We start from the raw sequence: 18,424 nt of genomic DNA on the forward strand, positions 1-18,424 counted from the left end.
GAGATTTTTCTGCTCCCTAGGAGCTGCATGTGGAGAGCAGGAAAGGTGAGTTCCTTCCATTCCAAAGGAATAGAAGACAGCTCCAAGTCTGTGAGCCAAGAAGAAGGGAAGCTCTGCAAGCAGTAATTAACCTTTCTCTAACTGGCTGAATACCCAGCTGGTACCAAAAGAGGTTAAACAAATTGCTGCCCAATGCTCCATGATATGGAGCATCTTGGGAGTCAGGTATAGTTAATGCAAACTTTATTTATAAAAGACTCTTAAATTAGTCGTATCATGCCATGCATTCATACAGAATACAGTGACCCTTCAGGGCAACAGAGAGAAAAGCTCACAAACTGAAAGGAAAACTATTAAAGAGTTTCTAATATTAACTATTAGAAAGCTAGGAAAGATTAGGACAATTTTACAAATGAGCAATTAAAAAGAAAAGGATCTGGGAACTAGACTAAGCAGAAGGGGCAGCTGTTTACAAGTCTGTACACTAAACTCATCCACAGACAGTTTTCTAGAGCGGCAGGACGCTGACGGAGAGAAGCAGAGTATGTACAAATACTTGTGCCACAACAACTCCTCCCCCAGCTCCACGGCATGATACATACAACCAGTTTGTGTACACTAGGCCTGCTGAGGCCACTTTAAACTATGAGGACTTCTAGTTTAGTAAACTAAAGCTGCAGGGTGCCAGGGGAATGGGGCAGCTTCATTTGCGACTGCTCTTTATTCTCTCCAGTCTTTTTTTCAAGTCATCTATGTTAGCTGTTGAGGAGGAGGAGGTCACAGTTCCTGAAGAGTGAGTCTGGTTAGAATCCAGGTCTGAATGCTGGTGCTGTTCCCGCGATTCCCGGAGCTGAGAGAGTTTGCTGTGGAGCATGTCTGTGGAAGAGGCGACGGTAGGAACTGCTGGTTTGGAGAGCAAAGAGGTCAACGGGGGTCGGTCATCTTGCTATCGAGAGAAGGAGAGAGATTGTCTAAGATCAGGTCAAGCAAGTCAAGATGCAGCTCCAGAACAACATACACCAAGACTGAGCCACTTCTCTGGGGGCCAGCCTGCCTCGGACCTGCTGTGACTACCCTCCCTGAGCTGCACAGAGGAAAAGGAGCAGTACCTTTGTATTGTCCAGACCACATCGCTGTCGGAGGATCTTTAGCCTTTCCAGGTAGACAGATGGCCCCACTTCTTCCCCATTTGTGTTACCTATGGAAGACACTGTGCTTGTGGATGTGGGGACACAGGTGACCTCCATCTGAGGGGAGATGCCTAGAGAGGAAAAAGTAGAAAGAATATTCAGATATCCACATATCTCCCATCTGAAGTTTATCTCTCACCAAAAAGAACAATTAAGAATTTCCTGGGGCTTGAATATTGTCACTATGCTTGAAAACTAAAAATTCCACAAGAATCTATCTGGAGTTGGTGATAAAGGGTACTCTGAAATATATAAGCTTCTTGAGAATGCCAAGAATTGATAAAGGCAGAATGTAAATTGGATCATCCATTTACATCCTGGATTATGCAGGGGGTTGTATTCCAGTAATACCAGGGCTAACTTGGGCAATCCAAAAAGCTGAAGCTACTCCTGACAATAATGTAATCAGCACTGAAAACCCGAGGACCTTAAATATTTGGAAGAATCAGATTAAGTCTGGACCAATGACACATAGGTGAAACCCATTCAAACCTGTGAAGGAAGCAAGGTGTTCATGGCTATGGTATTCATGGGGAAGATAAGGAGGTGTCCAACAATTATCTAAAGAGGCTTAGAACTGGAGTGTTTGTAACCCTTCCACTAAGATCAGTATTCTGGCAGGAGAGAGGAAAACCAAAAAAGAAACCAAAACAGGGCCGGGCGCGGTGGCTCACGAGGTCAAGAGATCGAGACCATCGTGGTCAACATGGTGAAACTCCATCTCTACTAAAAATACAAAAAATTAGCTGGGCATGGTGGCACGTGCCTGTAATCCCAGCTACTCAGGAGGCTGAGGGAGGCAGGAGAATTGCCTGAACCCAGGAGGTGGAGGTTGCGGTGAGCCGAGATCACGCCATTGCACTCCAGTCTGGGTAACAAGAGCGAAACTCCGTCTCAAAAAAAAAAAAAAAAACAAAACCGAAACAAAAAAAAAATCCATCACACTTCCCAAATTTCTGAGAATAACAATGATACAATGCAGGCATTTAAAATACTTCACTTGGTATCAATAACAAATGCATTCCACAGGCCCCAAAGATAAGGTATGAGGAGGAAACACTGCCTTATGGTAATAGAAAAGTACAACAGGTACTTTCCAGGGGAAAAAACTCCTTTAATGTAAACATGAGGAGAATCCTCTGAGAGGGTAAAAAAATGAATGAAGAATTATGTAAAAGCTAGCAATAAGATATCTGAATAAGGCACAAAATCAACTTAATAATCACTGGGAATACATGCTTGTGTTGCTAATGTGCTGTTTAGGCCAAAATGATCACACGTTGAACATCACCAAAAAGGACTTTGGAAACAAGGAAAGGATGCCTGCTCTGATCAAACCATCATGGTAAGCTGACATGTGGCACAGTGTTTGCCATTCTGCTCACCACACTTCAAGAAAAAGACCTCATGGGAGTCGAAGACCAGCCTGGGCAACAAAATGAGACCCTGGCCAGCTGCAGTGGCTCACGCCTGTGATCCCAGCACTTTGGGAGGCTGAGGCAGGGGGATCACTTGAGGTCAGGGGTTCAAGACCAGCCTGGCCTACAGGGTGAAACCCTGTCTCCAGAAAAAATACAAAAATTAGCCGGGAGTGGTAGCTACTAGGGAGGCTGAGGCATGAGAATCTCTTGAACCCGGGAGGCAGAGGTTGCAGTGAGCTGAGATCGCACCACTGTACTCCAACTTGGATGACAGAATGAGACCCTGTCTCAAAACCTCACAAAAACAAAAACACATCTCAGAAAATAAAAAGACTCATATAGTCTTGGAAAGGCGTAATTTAAGGTGTCAAAAAAGAACTCCCAACTGTTTGAGGGAACAAAATTTAACTGAAGCTTCAGCCTAGCAAGATACAGGCTGAGTGGATATGATCAGGGTCTGAAAACCACAAAGGGTCATGCTTTGACAGGCAAACCCATTCTCAAGGTGGCTCACACCTGAAATCCTGGTGTAAGAGTAAGTGAATGTCATTAAACTCAGTAAGAACTAAGCACAGCACTGATGAGAGGGCCCTTCTGCAGTTGGGTCTCTCTTGTCTTGGATGAAGGCTCATGATAGCTATTTTCTATAACTGAAACCTCTTTAGTCTTCCATTTGTCTCTAGATCCTGTGAGTGGTAATTCTCAAATAGGGGCTTTTTCACTGTGGGGGCAGTAATATTTGAGCTTAAACTTAAGTTATCGCATTCATTCATATCATTCAACAAATATCATGTGTTGCTTAAGGGCAGGAATACATTCTGAGAAATGCATTGTTAGGTAATTTTATTGTTATGCAAACACCTAGTTGGTATAACCTGCCATATACCTAGGCTACAAACCTGTACAGCATGTTACTGTACTGAATACTGTAGGCAATTTGAACACAATGTTAAGTATTTCTAAACATAGAAAAGGTACAGTAAGAATGCCATATAAAAGATAAATGGGGCCAAGCGCAGTGGCTCATGCCTGTAATCCCAGCACTTTGGGAGGCAGAGGTGGGTGGATCGCCTGAGGTCAGGAGTTTGAGACTAGCCTGACCAACATAGTAAAATCCCGTCTCTATTAAAATTACAAAAAGTTAGCTGGGCGTGGTAGCGGGCACCTGCAATCCCAGTTACTCAGAAGGCTGAGGCAGGAGAATCACTTGAACCCAGGAGGTGGACGTTGCAATGAGCTGAGATTGCGCCATTGCACTCCAGCTTGGGCAATAAGAGCGAGACTCTGTCTCAAAAAAAAAAAAAAAAAAGAAAAAGATAAATGGTACATCTGTATAGGGCATTTACCAGGAATGGAGCTTGTAAAACTAGAAATTGCTCTGGGTGAGTGAGAGGTGTGTGAAGATGAACGTCTGGGACACTACTGTCAATTTTATAAACATGGCACACTTAGGTTACACTAAATTTATAGAAAAATAATTGCACTATGATATGACACCTGTGGTATCATTAGGTGATAGGAATTTTTCAGCTCCATTATAATCTTATGGGACCGGCTGGACATGGTGACTCAGACCTGTAATCCTAAGACTTTGGGAGGCTGAGGTGGATGGCTCACTTGAGACCAGTTCAAGACCAGCTGAAACAACATGGTGAAACCCTGTCTCTATTAAAAATACACACAAAAAATTTGGGTGTGGTGGCACACACTTGTAATCCCAGCTACTTGGGAGGCCAAGGCAAAAGAATCACTTGAACACAGGAAGTGGAGGTTACAGTGAGCCAAGATCATGTCACTGTACTCCAGCCTGGATGACAGACTGAGACCCTGTCTCAAAACCAATAAATAATCTTATGGGACCACCATCATATATATAGTCCATCATTGGCCAAAATATGCATGATTTGATATGCATGATTAGACACAGCACTGAACAATTAACCTGATAAATACTACATTATATAGTATGTTAGAGGTGTAAGTGCTGGCTGGGTGCAGTGGCTCACGCCTGTAATCCAAGCACTTTGGAGGCCAAGGTGAGCAGATCACCTGAGGTCAGAGTTCAAGACCAGCCTGACCAACATGGTGAAACTCTGCCTTTAAAAAAAAAAAAAAAAAAAAAAAGGGCTGGGCGCGGTGGCTCACGCCTGTAATCCCAGCACTTTGGGAGGCCGAGGCGGGTGGATCACAAGGTCAAGAGATCGAGACCATCCTGGTCAACATGGTGAAACCCCGTCTCTACTAAAAAATACAAAAAATTAGCTGGGCATGGTGGCGCGTGCCTGTAATCCCAGCTACTCAGGAAGCTGAGGCAGGAGAATTGCCTGAACCCAGGAGGCGGAGGTTGCAGTGAGCCGAGATCGCGCCATCGCACTCCAGCCTGGGTAACAAGAGCGAAACTCCGTCTCAAAAAAAAAAAAGTACTATGACAGGGTGAGGGAGAGGTTGAAAGTTTTAAACAATAAGATTTTGCTGGCCAGGAGCGGTGGCTCACACCTATAATCCCAGTACTTTGGGAGGCTAAGGTGGGTGGATCATCTGAGGTCAGGAGTTTGAGACCAGCTTGACCAACATGGTGAAACTGTGTCTCTACTAAAAATATAAAACTTGGCATGGTGGTACACATCTATAGTCCCAGCTACTTGGGATGCTGAGTCAGGAGAATCTCTTGAACCTAGGAGGTGGAGGCTGCAGTGAGCCAAGATAGTGCTATAGCATTCCAGGCTGGACAACACAGCAAGACTCCATCTTAGAAAAGGTTTTACTAAGATGGTAGTATCTGAACAAAGATGTGAAAGAGGAAAGGGAGCTAGGCAATGAAGCCATCTTAGGAGAAACATATGTGTAAGAGATAGCCAGTGCTAAGGCCCTAAGAAGACACATGCTTGATGTCTTCCAGAAATAACCAGAGGGAGGCCAGGCAAGGTGGCTCACGCCTGAAATCCTGGCACTTTGGAAGGCTGAGGTTGGTGACTCACTTGAGCTCAGGAGTTAGAGACCAGCCTGGGCAACAAGGAGAAACCCTGTCTCTACAAAAAATACAAAAATTAGCCAGACATGGTGACACACACCTGTAGTCCCAGCTACTCAGGTGGTTGAGGTGGGAGGATTGCTCAAACCCAGTGAGCCACGATTGCACCACTGCACTCCAGCTTGAGTGACAGAGACCCTGACTCAAAAAGAAACAAGGGGGCTGGTGGAGCTGGAGTGAAACAAGAGTAGGTGATGAGGTACTAGAGGTACTGGCAGGTCCTATAAACACAGGACCTCAGAGACCTTTAAAAGGCCTTTTGCTTTTGCTGAGTGAGAGGGAGAGCTTCTGGAAAATGTGTCATTAGAGTCATTTTGATGCTATGTGTGGAAAAGAATAGAGGGAGGCAGGACGGAAGCAGGGAGATCAGGTAGGAAGACAATACAATAATTCAGATGAGAGAGAACGTATCACACCAAGGTGGTAGCAGTGAAGGTGAGGAGAAGTGTGGACGGATTCTGCATATGGTTTGCAGGTAGAGCCAAAATAATTTCCTGGCAGAAAGGAAAAGAAGACACAAAAGCTCTGGATCTGAACAACCCAGAAGGATAAAGTTGCCATCAACCAAGATGGAGAAGAATGCATGCATATAGATCAGGCTTAGGGGATGATCAGGACTTCAGTTTTTGACATGTAGAGTTTATAATGTCTATTTGAGACCAGGCGTGGTGGCTCACCCTTGCAATCCCAGCACTTTGGGAGGCCAAGGTGGGCAAATCACCTCAGGTCAGGAGTTCGAGACCAGTCTGGCCAACATGGTGAAACCCTGTCTCTGTTAAAATTACAAAAATTAGCTGGGTGTGATGTGCCTGCCCGTGGTCCCAGCTACTTCCGAGGTGGATGTTGTAGTGAGCCGAGATTGCACCACTGCACTCCAGCCGGGGTGACAGAATGAGACCGTCTCAAAAAAATAAAAAATAAAAGGAAGGCCGGGCGCGGTGGCTCAAGCCTGTAATCCCAGCACTTTGGGAGGCCGAGGCGGGTGGATCACGAGGTTGAGAGATCGAGACCATCCTGGTCAACATGGTGAAACTCCGTCTCTACTAAAAGTGCAAAAAATTAGCTGGGCATGGTGGCACGTGCCTGTAATCCCAGCTAGTCAGGAGGCTGAGGCAGGAGAATTGCCTGAGCCCAGGAGGCGGCGGTTGCGGTGAGCCGAGATCGCGCCATTGCACTCCAGCCTGGGTAACAAGGGTGAAACTCCGTCTCAAAAAAAACAAAAACAAAAACAAAAATAAAAAAAAAATAAAAGGAAGAGCCGGGCGCGGTGGCTCAAGTCTGTAATCCCAGCACTTTGGGAGGCCGAGGCGGGTGGATCACGAGGTCAAGAGATCGAGACTATCCTGGTCAACATGGTGAAACCCCGTCTCTCTACTAAAAACACACAAAAAATTAGCTGGGCATGGTGGTGTGTGCCTGTAATTCCAGCTTCAGGAGGCTGAGGCAGGAGAATTGCCTGAACCCAGGAGGCAGAGGTTGCGGTGAGCCGAGATCATGCCATCGCACTCCAGCCTGGGTAATAAGAGCGAAACTCCGTCTCAATCAATCAATCAATCAATCAATCAATAAAAGGAAGAAACAATGTTTGTTGAAACCCAGGTGGAGATATCATGAAGGTTATAGCAGTTTGGAAATCAGGAAGGAGGTCTAAGCTGGAGATTTAAATGTTATTTAAAGGGGTGAGAGTAGATGAATTCATTAAGGAAATGGAAAGAGAGAAGACAACCATAGACTGAACCCTGGAGGATGTCCACAGTTAAGAGGTCAGAGTGAGCAAGAATCAGTTAAAGGCCAAAAAGGAACAGCCAGTGAGATTGGAGGAAAACAAGATAGAGTGGAGAACTGGAAGCCAAGTGAAGAAGCTGTCTCAAGCAAAGGCAGGGAACAATTTACCATTGTCAAATCCTGACGATGGGTCAAGTCAGTTGGCTGAGAATTGACCAATGGCTATAGCAATGAGAAGATCATTTGATGACCATTAAGAATTGAGATTCGCCGGGCGCGGTGGCTCAAGCCTGTAATCCCAGCACTTTGGGAGGCTGAGGCGGGTGGATCACGAGGTCGAGAGATCGAGACCATCCTGGTCAACGTGGTGAAACCCCGTCTCTACTAAACATACAAAAAATTAGCTGGGCATGGTGGCGCGTGCCTGTAGTCCCAGCTACTCAGGAGGCTGAGGCAGGAGAATTGCCTGAACCCAGGAGGCGGAGGTTGCGGTGAGCCGAGATCGTGCCATTGCACTCCAGCCTGGGTAACGAGAGCGAAACTCCGTCTCAAAAAAAAAAAAAAAAAAAAAAAAGAATTGAGATTCATGGATATGAATGTAAACCAACCAAAACTCCAGGTTCCTTAGCTAGGAGCTACGTTGAGCTTATTCCTGGAGCTATAAAAGAAATCCATACCTGTTGAAGTGGAAATACGGCCTTTGCCCTCCCTCTCCATCTCAATCACCCGAAGGCCTCTCTCAACATAGCTCTGGAAGAACTGTGAGGAATTTTTCAGAAATGGTTCAATGTCAGCATCTGAATATTTCTTCTTATATTCATATAACTCTGCTAGTCCCTGATGAACAAGAAGAGGGAAGAGGTGAGGATGGATGTTAGTGTCCCTTTTCTATAAAGCAGACCCCATTCTGCTTAACCCTTTCACTCTCACCTCTTTAGTGTTCTCTTTAGAGCCAATCTTCTTGAAAATCTCAGCTAGGAAATCATTCACTTTGGCCTTTGATGATTTTTCATCCTGAAAAGTTCAAAGACACAAGGAAGAACTGGTTACACTTGACTTATTAATTAGGAACTGATGGTTGGACATGAACAGAAAACATCTCAAAATCTGGGCCTTACTGGTATGTTCCTACAGATAACAGATACACCAATAATGTAGGGTCTTGCAGCAGAAGCACTGACGTTTGGGTTACTGAATGCTTCTGGTCTCAGATTTCCACCTCAACTTGATGGAGAGGGAATTGACCCATTCTTCCCAGGTTAAGTACAGCTAGCTATTTATCTGGTGACCAATGCCTTAGGCATCTTTCTTGGGGACCAAAAACCACAGGGTTATACTTCGTTTAGATTCTAAAATTTCAAGGTGGAAATGGTTACTGCATCACAGCAGTAGATAGATTAGACCAGTCCCTGAGACCTCCCCTGGGGCCTTCAGAAAGAGTCTTCAGGTGACCTACACCTTAGATAAGATCACTTCCAGTGTAGCCTCATTTCCCTCAATCTTTCAAGTCAAGTCACTCACTATTCGAGATGCTCCCTTTTCTGTTTCCTTATCGGACTTGCTCCCAGTCTGGTCCATACTGTGCTTCATCATCCGGCAGAGGTGGGCCTCCAGCTCAGATTCGTTTTTGTTGTCGATCATCGTTAGGTGGTCCAGGATCTGAGGGAGATACATGCACGACTGGTAGCATTGCCATTTCCAGGATTTTCTCTCAAGCTCCCTCAAAGACCAGTTGTGATTCTTACTCACCTTGGGCCCTTTTAATTTACATAAGGTGTGTAGCAGGGTCTTTAGGGTTCTTATGGGAAATTCACTTTTGCATTGCTTCAATTTCTCTTTGGGGAAGACTTTCATGAAAATGTGGATATCCAGAAGAATTCTGTCCAGGTTAATGCTATTTATGGTATCAGGTAATAATCGAACCATTCTCCAGAGACACTATTGAAAAAATAATAAAAGAATTAGAAGAAGTGACTGAAGAATGAGGATAATTTGTCACCATTCATCTTCCCTAAGCTCTGGGCTCACTTCTAAAAGATGGCCAGGGATATAAATGTGGCACATAATATCTTTCAAGTTCAGCTGCTAAAACATGAAAAACTGTAATCACTTCTACCATGATACCAGCTGATGTGTGTCTAGTCACTCATCTAATCATCCATCTCTACTCCTTCCCACTCCCCAGAGCTAGGGGCCATCATTTAACGTGGTGGAAATTCTGTCTTGGGTTTCCTTGGTAACTGAGAATAAAGTAGTTCATGTTGCTTAACCAAATCTAACACAAGGAGACAAAACATCTGATACTACTGCAATGTAATAAAAGCATTACAATGTTATAAATGTTCGTTTGGTCTCATTTGTAAAAGAGACCAAATATCACAGGGCTACACATATCTTTTCTCCCGAAATAAATAAAATCTGTCTCAAACTTCTTTCCTTTTGATTTTTAGAGAATTAGTAAAATATTTACAAAATACCTGCTCCCTTTCACTGTTTGAGGTCACAAACTGTTCAGGCCTGAACTTAGGATATAAATTGTAGGAAGGGAAAAACTGAACACCGATTTACATATATGTGTGCGTGTGTGTGTGTGTGTGTGTGTGTATTATATACATGTATATAATACACATATATATTAAAAACTATTTTAGAGACTGAGTCTCACTGTTGTCAAGGCTGGAGTGTAGTGGTGTGATCAAGCTCACTCCTGGGTTCAAGCAATCTTCTCACCTCAGCCTCCTGAGTAGCTGGTACCATAAAAGCATGCCCGGCTAAATTTTTTAAAATTTATTTTATTAATATTTTTATTATGAAAAATACATTTTTTTCAGGTGTGACTTGGTTGATTTGAGCCTCTATCTTTCTTAGCTCCAATTCCTCTTTCCCCATACTTTTAACAAAGTGATTGCATCTTTGAGAGAAAAGAAATCAAATCATTTCAACTTCACCTTCATAACAAGCTCTGAGAATTTGGGAGAACTGGCTGTTGCTAGCAGGCTGTCTTGGAGCAAAACAAGTAGGGCACTGGAAGAAAAACCCAACACAACAGCATTAAGTTTCAAACCTGCATTCCAATTAAAATCAGTAACCGAAAGGGCAAGTGAGATTACTCTATCCATCTAATAAATTGAGAGGTCATGGATCAGGACTTGTCCTGGACTACCTGACATTCAGTTAGGAAAATAAACATTGTTTAAGCCTTGTAAGTCACCACTTGGTAAGTATAAGGTTTGTCATTCTTTTTTTCATTGTCATTGGTAGCTGAGAAAGAATAAAATGTACCTGAAATGTACAAGAAAAATGTACCTAACAAACTTTACAGTCCTATTCTAGAAAATGCATGATATTGACTGGCTGAGTAGTTACTAGTTTTAGCTATGGTCTCAGGCTAAAATACCTTTGGTCCATGATGAAGAAGAGTAATAAATCAACTTCCTAGGCACACTTAAGTGTTAATTTGTGATTGTTAGGATGCCTAGGAAGTTGACTTATGGAGGTTATGGTTTCTAGGTGTAGACAAAAGAGAGGATGTCCCAGGCTCTTCTGGCTGAGAATACAGATATACCTTAGGATGTTGGTCTGGTCTGACTTCTCCAGAACCTTCACCACCAAGAGGTTCACAGAGCGGATGACCTGCTGTCCTTCCTCAAGATCTTCAATCCGAGAATCCAGCATTAAGGTGATGAGGCCATGCATTAGGTCTTTTAGTACTCCAGTGGAGGCCTCCCGGGCAAGGCTCTCTATCTGAAATAGCTATCCAGACATAATTATGGTCAGGGAGGTGTAAAACTCAATATAGAGAGTAAAGAATATAAATCTGGGTGGCAAATTCTGGTAAACATTCAATTATGTTTCATTTTTAAAATTTGAGAGTAATAGTTGGGTGTGGTGGCTCACATCTGTAATCCCAGCACTTTGTGAGGCTGAGGCAGGCGGATCACAAGGTCAAGAGATCGAGACCATCCTGGCCAACGTGGTGAATTCCTGTCTTTTAAAAAATAAAAATAAATAAAAAATAAAAAAATTCAGAGTAATAATGAAAAAACAAAACAGCACACTTCCCTAAGCCTCTAGTAATAGGCAAAATTAATTGGTATGCTTCTTTCTAACTGTAAAAGTGTTTTTTTTTTTTCTTTGAGATGGCGTCTCACTCTGTCACCCAGGCTGGAGTGCAGTGGTGCAATCTTGGCTCATGGTGACCTCTGCTTCCTGGGTTCAAGCAATTCTCTGCTTCAGCCTCCCAAGCAGCTGAAATTACAGGCACCCACCACCACACCCATAATTTTTTGGATTTTTAGTAGAGACAGGGTTTCACCATCTTGGCAAGGCTGGTGTTGAACTCCTGACCTTGTGATTCACCCACCTTGGCCTCCCAAAGTGTTGGGATTATAGGCGTGAGTTACCACACCTGGCCAACATATTTGTTTTTACCTGTGAAATTATTTACTGTTATGCCAAATCTGTAATTTCTGGCTAGCTGGTGTCATTAAGTCCACCCTTTTAGCCCCAATTTAAGAAAGCATATTGATATTGAAATCCAAGTGAATGTCTTTATTATCCTTATAATCTGCTCTAAAGGTAAATCATTGGCAAATTTTTTTCCTTTTATTTTTAGTTGACATGTAATAACTATACAAATTTATGGAATACAGTGATATTTTAATTCACGCATACAATGTATACTGATCAAACCAGGCTACTTAGCATTTTTTTTTTTTTTTTTTTTTTTTTTGAGACGGAGTTTCGCTCTTGTTACCCAGGCTGGAGTGCAATGGCGCGATCTCGGCTCACCGCAACCTCCGCCTCTTGGGTTCAGGCAATTCTCCTGCCTCAGCCTCCTGAGTAGCTGGGATTACAGGCACGCACCACCATGCCCAGCTATTTTTTTTGTATTTTTAGTAGAGACGGGGTTTCACCATGTTGACCAAGATGGTCTCGATCTCTTGACCTTGTGATCCACCCGCCTCGGCCTCCCAAAGTGCTGGGATTACAGGCTTGAGCCACCGCGCCCGGCCGAGTACTTAGCATTTTTAATGTAAGCATACTTATCTGTGAAAAGTCAGCTAGGGCCTACCATGCCTGATGAAAACACTGGCAGGAAGAAGCTAGGTAGTCTGTAAGCATTTTAATTTATCCTAACAGTAAGGTGGGATGGGGTGTAGCCCAGCAGCCAATGGAAGCCATCAGTAGCTTGCTATCTAATGCATGTAAAATTCTACCAAGTGACACAGGACTCACTGGAACATCTGCATAGATTCTGGCTTTAGAACCCAGGTAGGCTGAGAGATTGATGGGAAGCTGACATTTTGCAGAGGTGCCCTTACCGAAATCATGTTGCCAATGATACAGCTATACAACTTGATGATCTCATCCTTCTCCAATTTCTCATCTGCCATGTGTGTGTTGTAGATGAGTCTTAGCTGCATGAACGTGGCTATCAGGAACTGATCAATATGGCCAGACATGGCTTCAGCTTTGTCTTCCTGTCTCAGGACCTCATCGATCTGATAATAAAAATTTCAAGATATATTTTCCAAGCTTCATACTTCTGAAGTAGCAGGAAATACTATATGAAACTTATCTGTAAGAATATTGATTAGCAAAGTACTTCCAAAGTCTTATCTTGAAAAAAAACCCATTTATTTTATTTATTTTGAGACAGAGTTTCACTCTTTCACCTAGGCTGGAGTGCAGTGGCATCTTCTTGGCTCACTGCAACCTCTGCCTTCCAGTTTCAAGCGATTCTATTGCCTCAGTCTCCCGAGTAGCTGGGATTACAGGCACCCGTCACCATGCCCAGCTAATTTTTTTATTTTTAGTAAAGACAGGGTTTCACCATTTTGGCCAGGCTGATCTTGAACTCCTGAACTCATGATCCACCCACCTCGGCTTCCCAAAGTGCTGGGATTATACAGGCGTGAGCCAGTGGGCCCAACCCCATTTTCTTTATATATAAATAACTAGGGATTTATTTACAAATTCCTCCACTTGCGAGGCCAACATGGGTAAATTACTTGAGGTCAGGAGTTCGAGACCAGCCTGGCCAAGATGGCAAAACCCTGTTTCTACTAAGAATACAAAAATTAGCGTGGTGTGGTGACAGGCATCTGTAATCCCAGCTACTTGAGAGGTTGAAGCAGAAGAATTGTTGAACCCAGGAGGTGGAGGTTGCAGTCAGCCGAGATCATGCCACTGCATTCCAGCCTTGGACAGAGCAAGGCTCCATCTCAAAAAAACAAACAAAAAAACACACAAATGTTTAGGTTTCAATGTTCAATTTAATAAAAAGAATGCTTTTTAGACTCTTTAGACAGGGCTGATATTAAGATCTCCATTTACCAGATGAAAAGTGAGGCTCAGAAAGATCACACTACTTGGTCCAAAGTCAAAACTCAACTCTATCACATATTGGTCCAGTGTTCTGTTTCAGTACACTGGTTGTCACTAATGGTGAAAGGCATTATGTTTATATCCAATCTATTAGCAAGTTCTGTGAATTCTGCTTCCAAAAGAAACCCTGAAACCATGACTCCTTTCTTCTCCACTATTATCATCCTTGTGGCATATGGTATTGTTCATATAAATTTTGGCCACAGCTTCCTAAAAGAATTGCTGGAATCCATTCTTGCCTTGCATATAATCTTATCTCTAGAGTGGCCAGAGTAATTTCCTCTACAATTAATACAAACAAAAAACTGCAAAAGTGGAAAAAAAAAAGTGTATTACAGAAACACTGAAAGGGTAGTAAAGGAACTCTTTTATCCTAAATCATTTAAGAGTAAGTTGTCAATCTTATGTTCCACAACCCTCTGATATTTTAAGGTATACTTAGTAACAACAAGGACATTCTCCTTCTAAGTACAGTGAAACCATCAACATCAAGAAATTAACAGGCCAGGTCTGGTGGCTCATGCCTGTAATCCAAGCACTTCGGAGGCCAAGGCAGGCGGATCACCTGAGGTCAGGAGTTCAAGACCAGCCTGACCAACATGGTGAAACCCCGTCTTTTTTAAAAAAAAAAAAAAAAAACAAAAAAAACAAGGAAATTAACATTGCCGTTACTACCATCTAATTCTCAGACCCCATTCCATTTTCTTTAATAATTTCACTTATGTCCTTTAAAGCAAAAGACCAGTGTTGAATCATGCACTGCATTTACCTGTCATGTTTCTCAGTCTCTTTATAGTCTAGGATGGTTCTTCAGTATTTTCTTGACTTTTTTGACCTTGAATTGTTTTTGTTTTTTTTTGAGATAGAGTCTTACTCTTGTTGCCCAGGCTGGAGTGCAATGGCGCAATCTTGGCTCACTGCAACCTCCGCCTCCCGGGTTTAAGTGATTCTCCTGCCTCAGCTTCCCTAGTAGCTGGGATTAGAGGCATGCATCACCATACCTGGGCTAATTTATTTTTGTATTTTTTGTATAGACCGGGTTTCTCCATGTTGGTCAGTCTGGTCTCGAACTACTGACCTCAGGTGCCCGCCTCAGCCTCCCAAAGTGCTGGGATAAAAGCATGAGCCCCCATGCCCGGCTCTGACCTTGAATCTTTATAAAGATTGTCCCTTAATTTGTATTTCTCTGATGTTTCCCATGATTCAGGTTATGCAACATTAGAAATATGAGCAAAGTGATATGGAACTCTCACTGGATCCTATCCGTGTAACACATAATTTCCTTCTGTCAGCTTGACGTGGTGGCTCACACCTATAATCCCAGCTGAGGCAGGTGGATCACCTAAGGTCAGGAGTTTGACCAGCCTGGTCAACATGGTGAAACCCTGTCTCTTCTAAAAATACAAAAATTAGCTGGGTATGGTGGTAGGTGCCTGTAATCCCAGCTAGAAGGGAGGCTGAGGCAGGAGAATTGCTTGAACTCAGGAGGCAGAGGCTGCAGTGAGCCGAAACTGCGCCATTGCACTCCCGCCTGGGCAACAGAGAGAGATTCCATCTCAAAAAAAAAAAAATTGTTTTTTCATATTGTTGTTGATTCATTTTGGGTTTATTTTTATTTTATTTTATTTTTGAGACGGAGTTTTGCTCTTGTTACCCAGGCTGGAGTGCAATGGCACGATCTCGGCTCACCGCAACCTCCAAATCCTGGGTTCAAGCAATTCTCCTGCCTCAGCCTCCTGAGTAGCTGGGATTACAGGCACACGCCACCATGCCCAGCTAATTTTTTTGTATTTTTAGTAGAGACGAGGTTTCACCATGTTGACCAGGATGGTCTCGATCTCTCGACCTCGTGATCCACCCGCCTCAGCCTCCCAAAGCTGGGATTACAGGCTTGAGCCACCGCGCCCGGCATATTTTATTTTTTTGAGACCGAGTTTCGCTCTTGTTACCCAGGCTAGAGTGCAATGGCGTGATCTCGGCTCACTGCAACCTCTGCCTCCTGGGTTCAGACAATTCTCCTGCCTCAGCCTCCTGAGTAGCTGGGATTACACGCACACACCACCATGCCCAGCTAATTTTTTGTATTTTTAGTAGAGACGGTGTTTCACCATGTTGACCAGGATGGTCTCGATCTATTGACCTCATGATCTACCCGCCTCAGCCTCCCAAAGTGCTGGGATTACAGGCGTGAGCCACTGCGCCCGGCCCCTATTTATTTATTTATTTGTGATGGAATCTTGCTTTGTCACCCAGGCTGGAGTGCAGTGGTGCGATCTTGACCCACTTCAGCCTCCACCTCCTGGGGTTCAAGTGATTCTCCTGCCTCAGCCTCACCAGCAGCTGGGATTACAGGCATGTGCCATCATGCTCAGCTATTACTTGTATTTTTAGTAAAGACAGGGTTTCACCATACTGGTCAGGCTGGTCTTGAACTCCTGACCTTGCGATCCACCTTTCTTGGCCTCCCTAAGTGCTGGGATTATAGGCATGAACCACTGTACCCGGCCTATTTTTAATTTTTTTTGAGGCAGAGTTTTACTCTGTCACCCAGGCTGGAGTAAGTATAGTGGTGCAATCACAGCTCACTGCAGCCTCAACCTCCTAGGGGCTCAAGCAATCTTCCCACCTTAGCCTCCTGAGCAGCTGGGACTCTACACAGGAGCCACCACACCCACCCGTGATTTCTGTTTTTAAAAATTTCTAATGATTTCCCATCATAATTGAAATAAAATCCAATTCACCCTAGAGCTTTTAAAGCCCTACATGATTTGCTTACTGCCCCTCAAATCTCATGCAGTATCATTCCCTGCCTTGAACACTATGCTCCAGGCACATGAACCTTCTCTTACTTCCTTGAACTTGCAAGCTCATTTCTACCCTAAGTCCTTTGAGTACTAGCTGTTTCGTCTGCTTGGAGTCTCTTAGCCCCACACATATCAGAGTTTTCCTGATCACCCAGTCTAAGTAACTACTCAGTTTCTCTCTCTCATTACCCTATTTGAGTTATAGTTACATAGTAGTTACAACTGTGTGGTATTTTCTTGTTTACTTGTCTCTGTCCACTAAAATCTAAGTAAGTTCTGTGAGAGCTGATCCTTACTTGTTAACTGCTCTTATATCTCTATCCTCTGGTGAATCAATGCAATTTAAAAAATGAAAGGCTCAGCCAGGTGCAGTGATGCAAGCCTGTTGTCCCAGCTACTCAGGAAGCTGAGACAGGATTACTTGAGCCCAGGAATTTGGGCTGCAGCGTGCTATGATAGTGCATGTGAATAGTCACTGCACTCCCGCCTGGGCAACCTAGTGAGACCCTGTTTCAAAAAAAAAAAAAAAGTAAGGCTCTATCAGAGCCATATCCTCTGAGACAAGTGATGAGTGAGTGGCCCTTGTGCATTTCTTTCCTCAGGAAAGTACTAAACACTGCCTGCATCCCCTAATGCTATGACTCTATGAGTGTGCAACTCATCACTTTTACAGCCTGTGTCCACCAACTGAATCCCTATCACGGGAGCACACCCATTACCTGTGTCAGAGCTTGAATACTTGTGTTGATGTCACCACTGGCTACTTGGGAGATAATAAAATTGATTGTGGATGCTGTATTACTGTGCATGTCATCGAAGTGTGGAGAAACAGCCCGGATCCTAGATAGGAGAGCAAAGGGAAAACTTCAGTCTCTATTACAAGACATCCCATTGGAGTTATACAATTCTCCACTAGGTCCAGGTCTTAGTTAACAACTACTATAATTCAGAGAGCAATCAGTTCTAAGAAGTTTTAACTGCACACTACCACAAAGGGCACATTTCATATATGCTATCTGATGATCATGAACTGCTTATATTTAAACAAAAGAGTTGAACTCACTTCGGTTCAGGAATAAGGACTGGCTCAAAAATGTCATCCAGTTTGTGCTGAACAAGTTCTGGCATTTCACATCGGACTGTACCATTGTCATTCTCAATCTCATCTAGATCCAGCTGGAATTCTCTGCGGACCATCTGGGCTGCCTCAGGATGCCCACTCATGCTTCGGGCTTGGCTAAGGAAAGCAAAAGGAGGCTCTTGAACTAAAAGAGACTTCTTAACCAAAGGGCAAGAGTAGCACTGTCAGTTGCCCCAAAGCTTCAGGACAGATGTTCAACTTCTGGTTTCAGCCCCCCTGAATGATTTAAGTCCTTGAGTCTAAGCAAGTGCCTTCAATAGGCAACAACACTGGTTCATGAATATCCTAAGAGGGCAGATAACTTTAATTTGTACTTAAATTACCTGCCAAGTTATAGTATTTGTTCTAGTTCACTAAAGCCAACAAACCTTGTACTTCTATTCCTTATGGGGCAAAACCCAAAAAAATGTATTTATATTGACTCAAAGTTCATGACTTATGGGCAAATATATAAGAAAAATCTAGACTGGCTGGCTCTTTTCCAACAAATTAACAACTGCTTTAATTTTGCTAATCATAAGTACCATTCCATGCAGTGTTCAGCACATTTTATACTTTGTGGGACCACCAGTCACCCCTTTTTAGGAATATTCACTCTTGACAGGTCAGGGCCAGCTTTACATTCAAGAAATAGGGATTCAAAGTTTCCGAATTCAAGTTGGTTAAAATTATACTCATGACACAACCCAAAATAGAGCTGTCTTGCTTAGGAGGCAGTATTT

General features: G+C 43.4%; 1 protein-coding gene and 1 non-coding gene across 4 annotated transcripts in view; both read right to left on the reverse strand.

Moving 5' to 3' along the window:
* Positions 1 to 226: 226 nt before the first annotated feature.
* Positions 227 to 18,424, reverse strand: part of CKAP5 (cytoskeleton associated protein 5) — a 114,752-nt gene continuing 96,554 nt past the window's right edge. For all 3 annotated transcript variants that reach the window (XM_010334076.3, XM_074401389.1, XM_074401390.1), the window contains 11 exons: positions 17,625 to 17,798; positions 17,281 to 17,401; positions 12,692 to 12,871; positions 10,933 to 11,120; positions 10,316 to 10,391; positions 9,117 to 9,305; positions 8,889 to 9,026; positions 8,298 to 8,381; positions 8,045 to 8,204; positions 1,110 to 1,261; positions 227 to 946 (listed from right to left, as the gene is read on the reverse strand). In XM_010334076.3, coding sequence (XP_010332378.1) covers positions 704 to 946; positions 1,110 to 1,261; positions 8,045 to 8,204; positions 8,298 to 8,381; positions 8,889 to 9,026; positions 9,117 to 9,305; positions 10,316 to 10,391; positions 10,933 to 11,120; positions 12,692 to 12,871; positions 17,281 to 17,401; positions 17,625 to 17,798 — 1,705 coding nt within the window. In that variant the 3' untranslated portion in view covers positions 227 to 703. The remainder of the gene's footprint in view (positions 947 to 1,109; positions 1,262 to 8,044; positions 8,205 to 8,297; positions 8,382 to 8,888; positions 9,027 to 9,116; positions 9,306 to 10,315; positions 10,392 to 10,932; positions 11,121 to 12,691; positions 12,872 to 17,280; positions 17,402 to 17,624; positions 17,799 to 18,424) is intronic.
* On the reverse strand, positions 17,128 to 17,233 carry LOC120364831 (small nucleolar RNA SNORD67). The gene has a single exon (XR_005579970.1). It is a non-coding gene; the product is annotated as a small nucleolar RNA SNORD67 (small nucleolar RNA).

The sequence above is a fragment of the Saimiri boliviensis genome, chromosome 6, assembly GCF_048565385.1.
Source record: "Saimiri boliviensis isolate mSaiBol1 chromosome 6, mSaiBol1.pri, whole genome shotgun sequence".
Classification (NCBI taxonomy): domain Eukaryota; kingdom Metazoa; phylum Chordata; class Mammalia; order Primates; family Cebidae; genus Saimiri; species Saimiri boliviensis.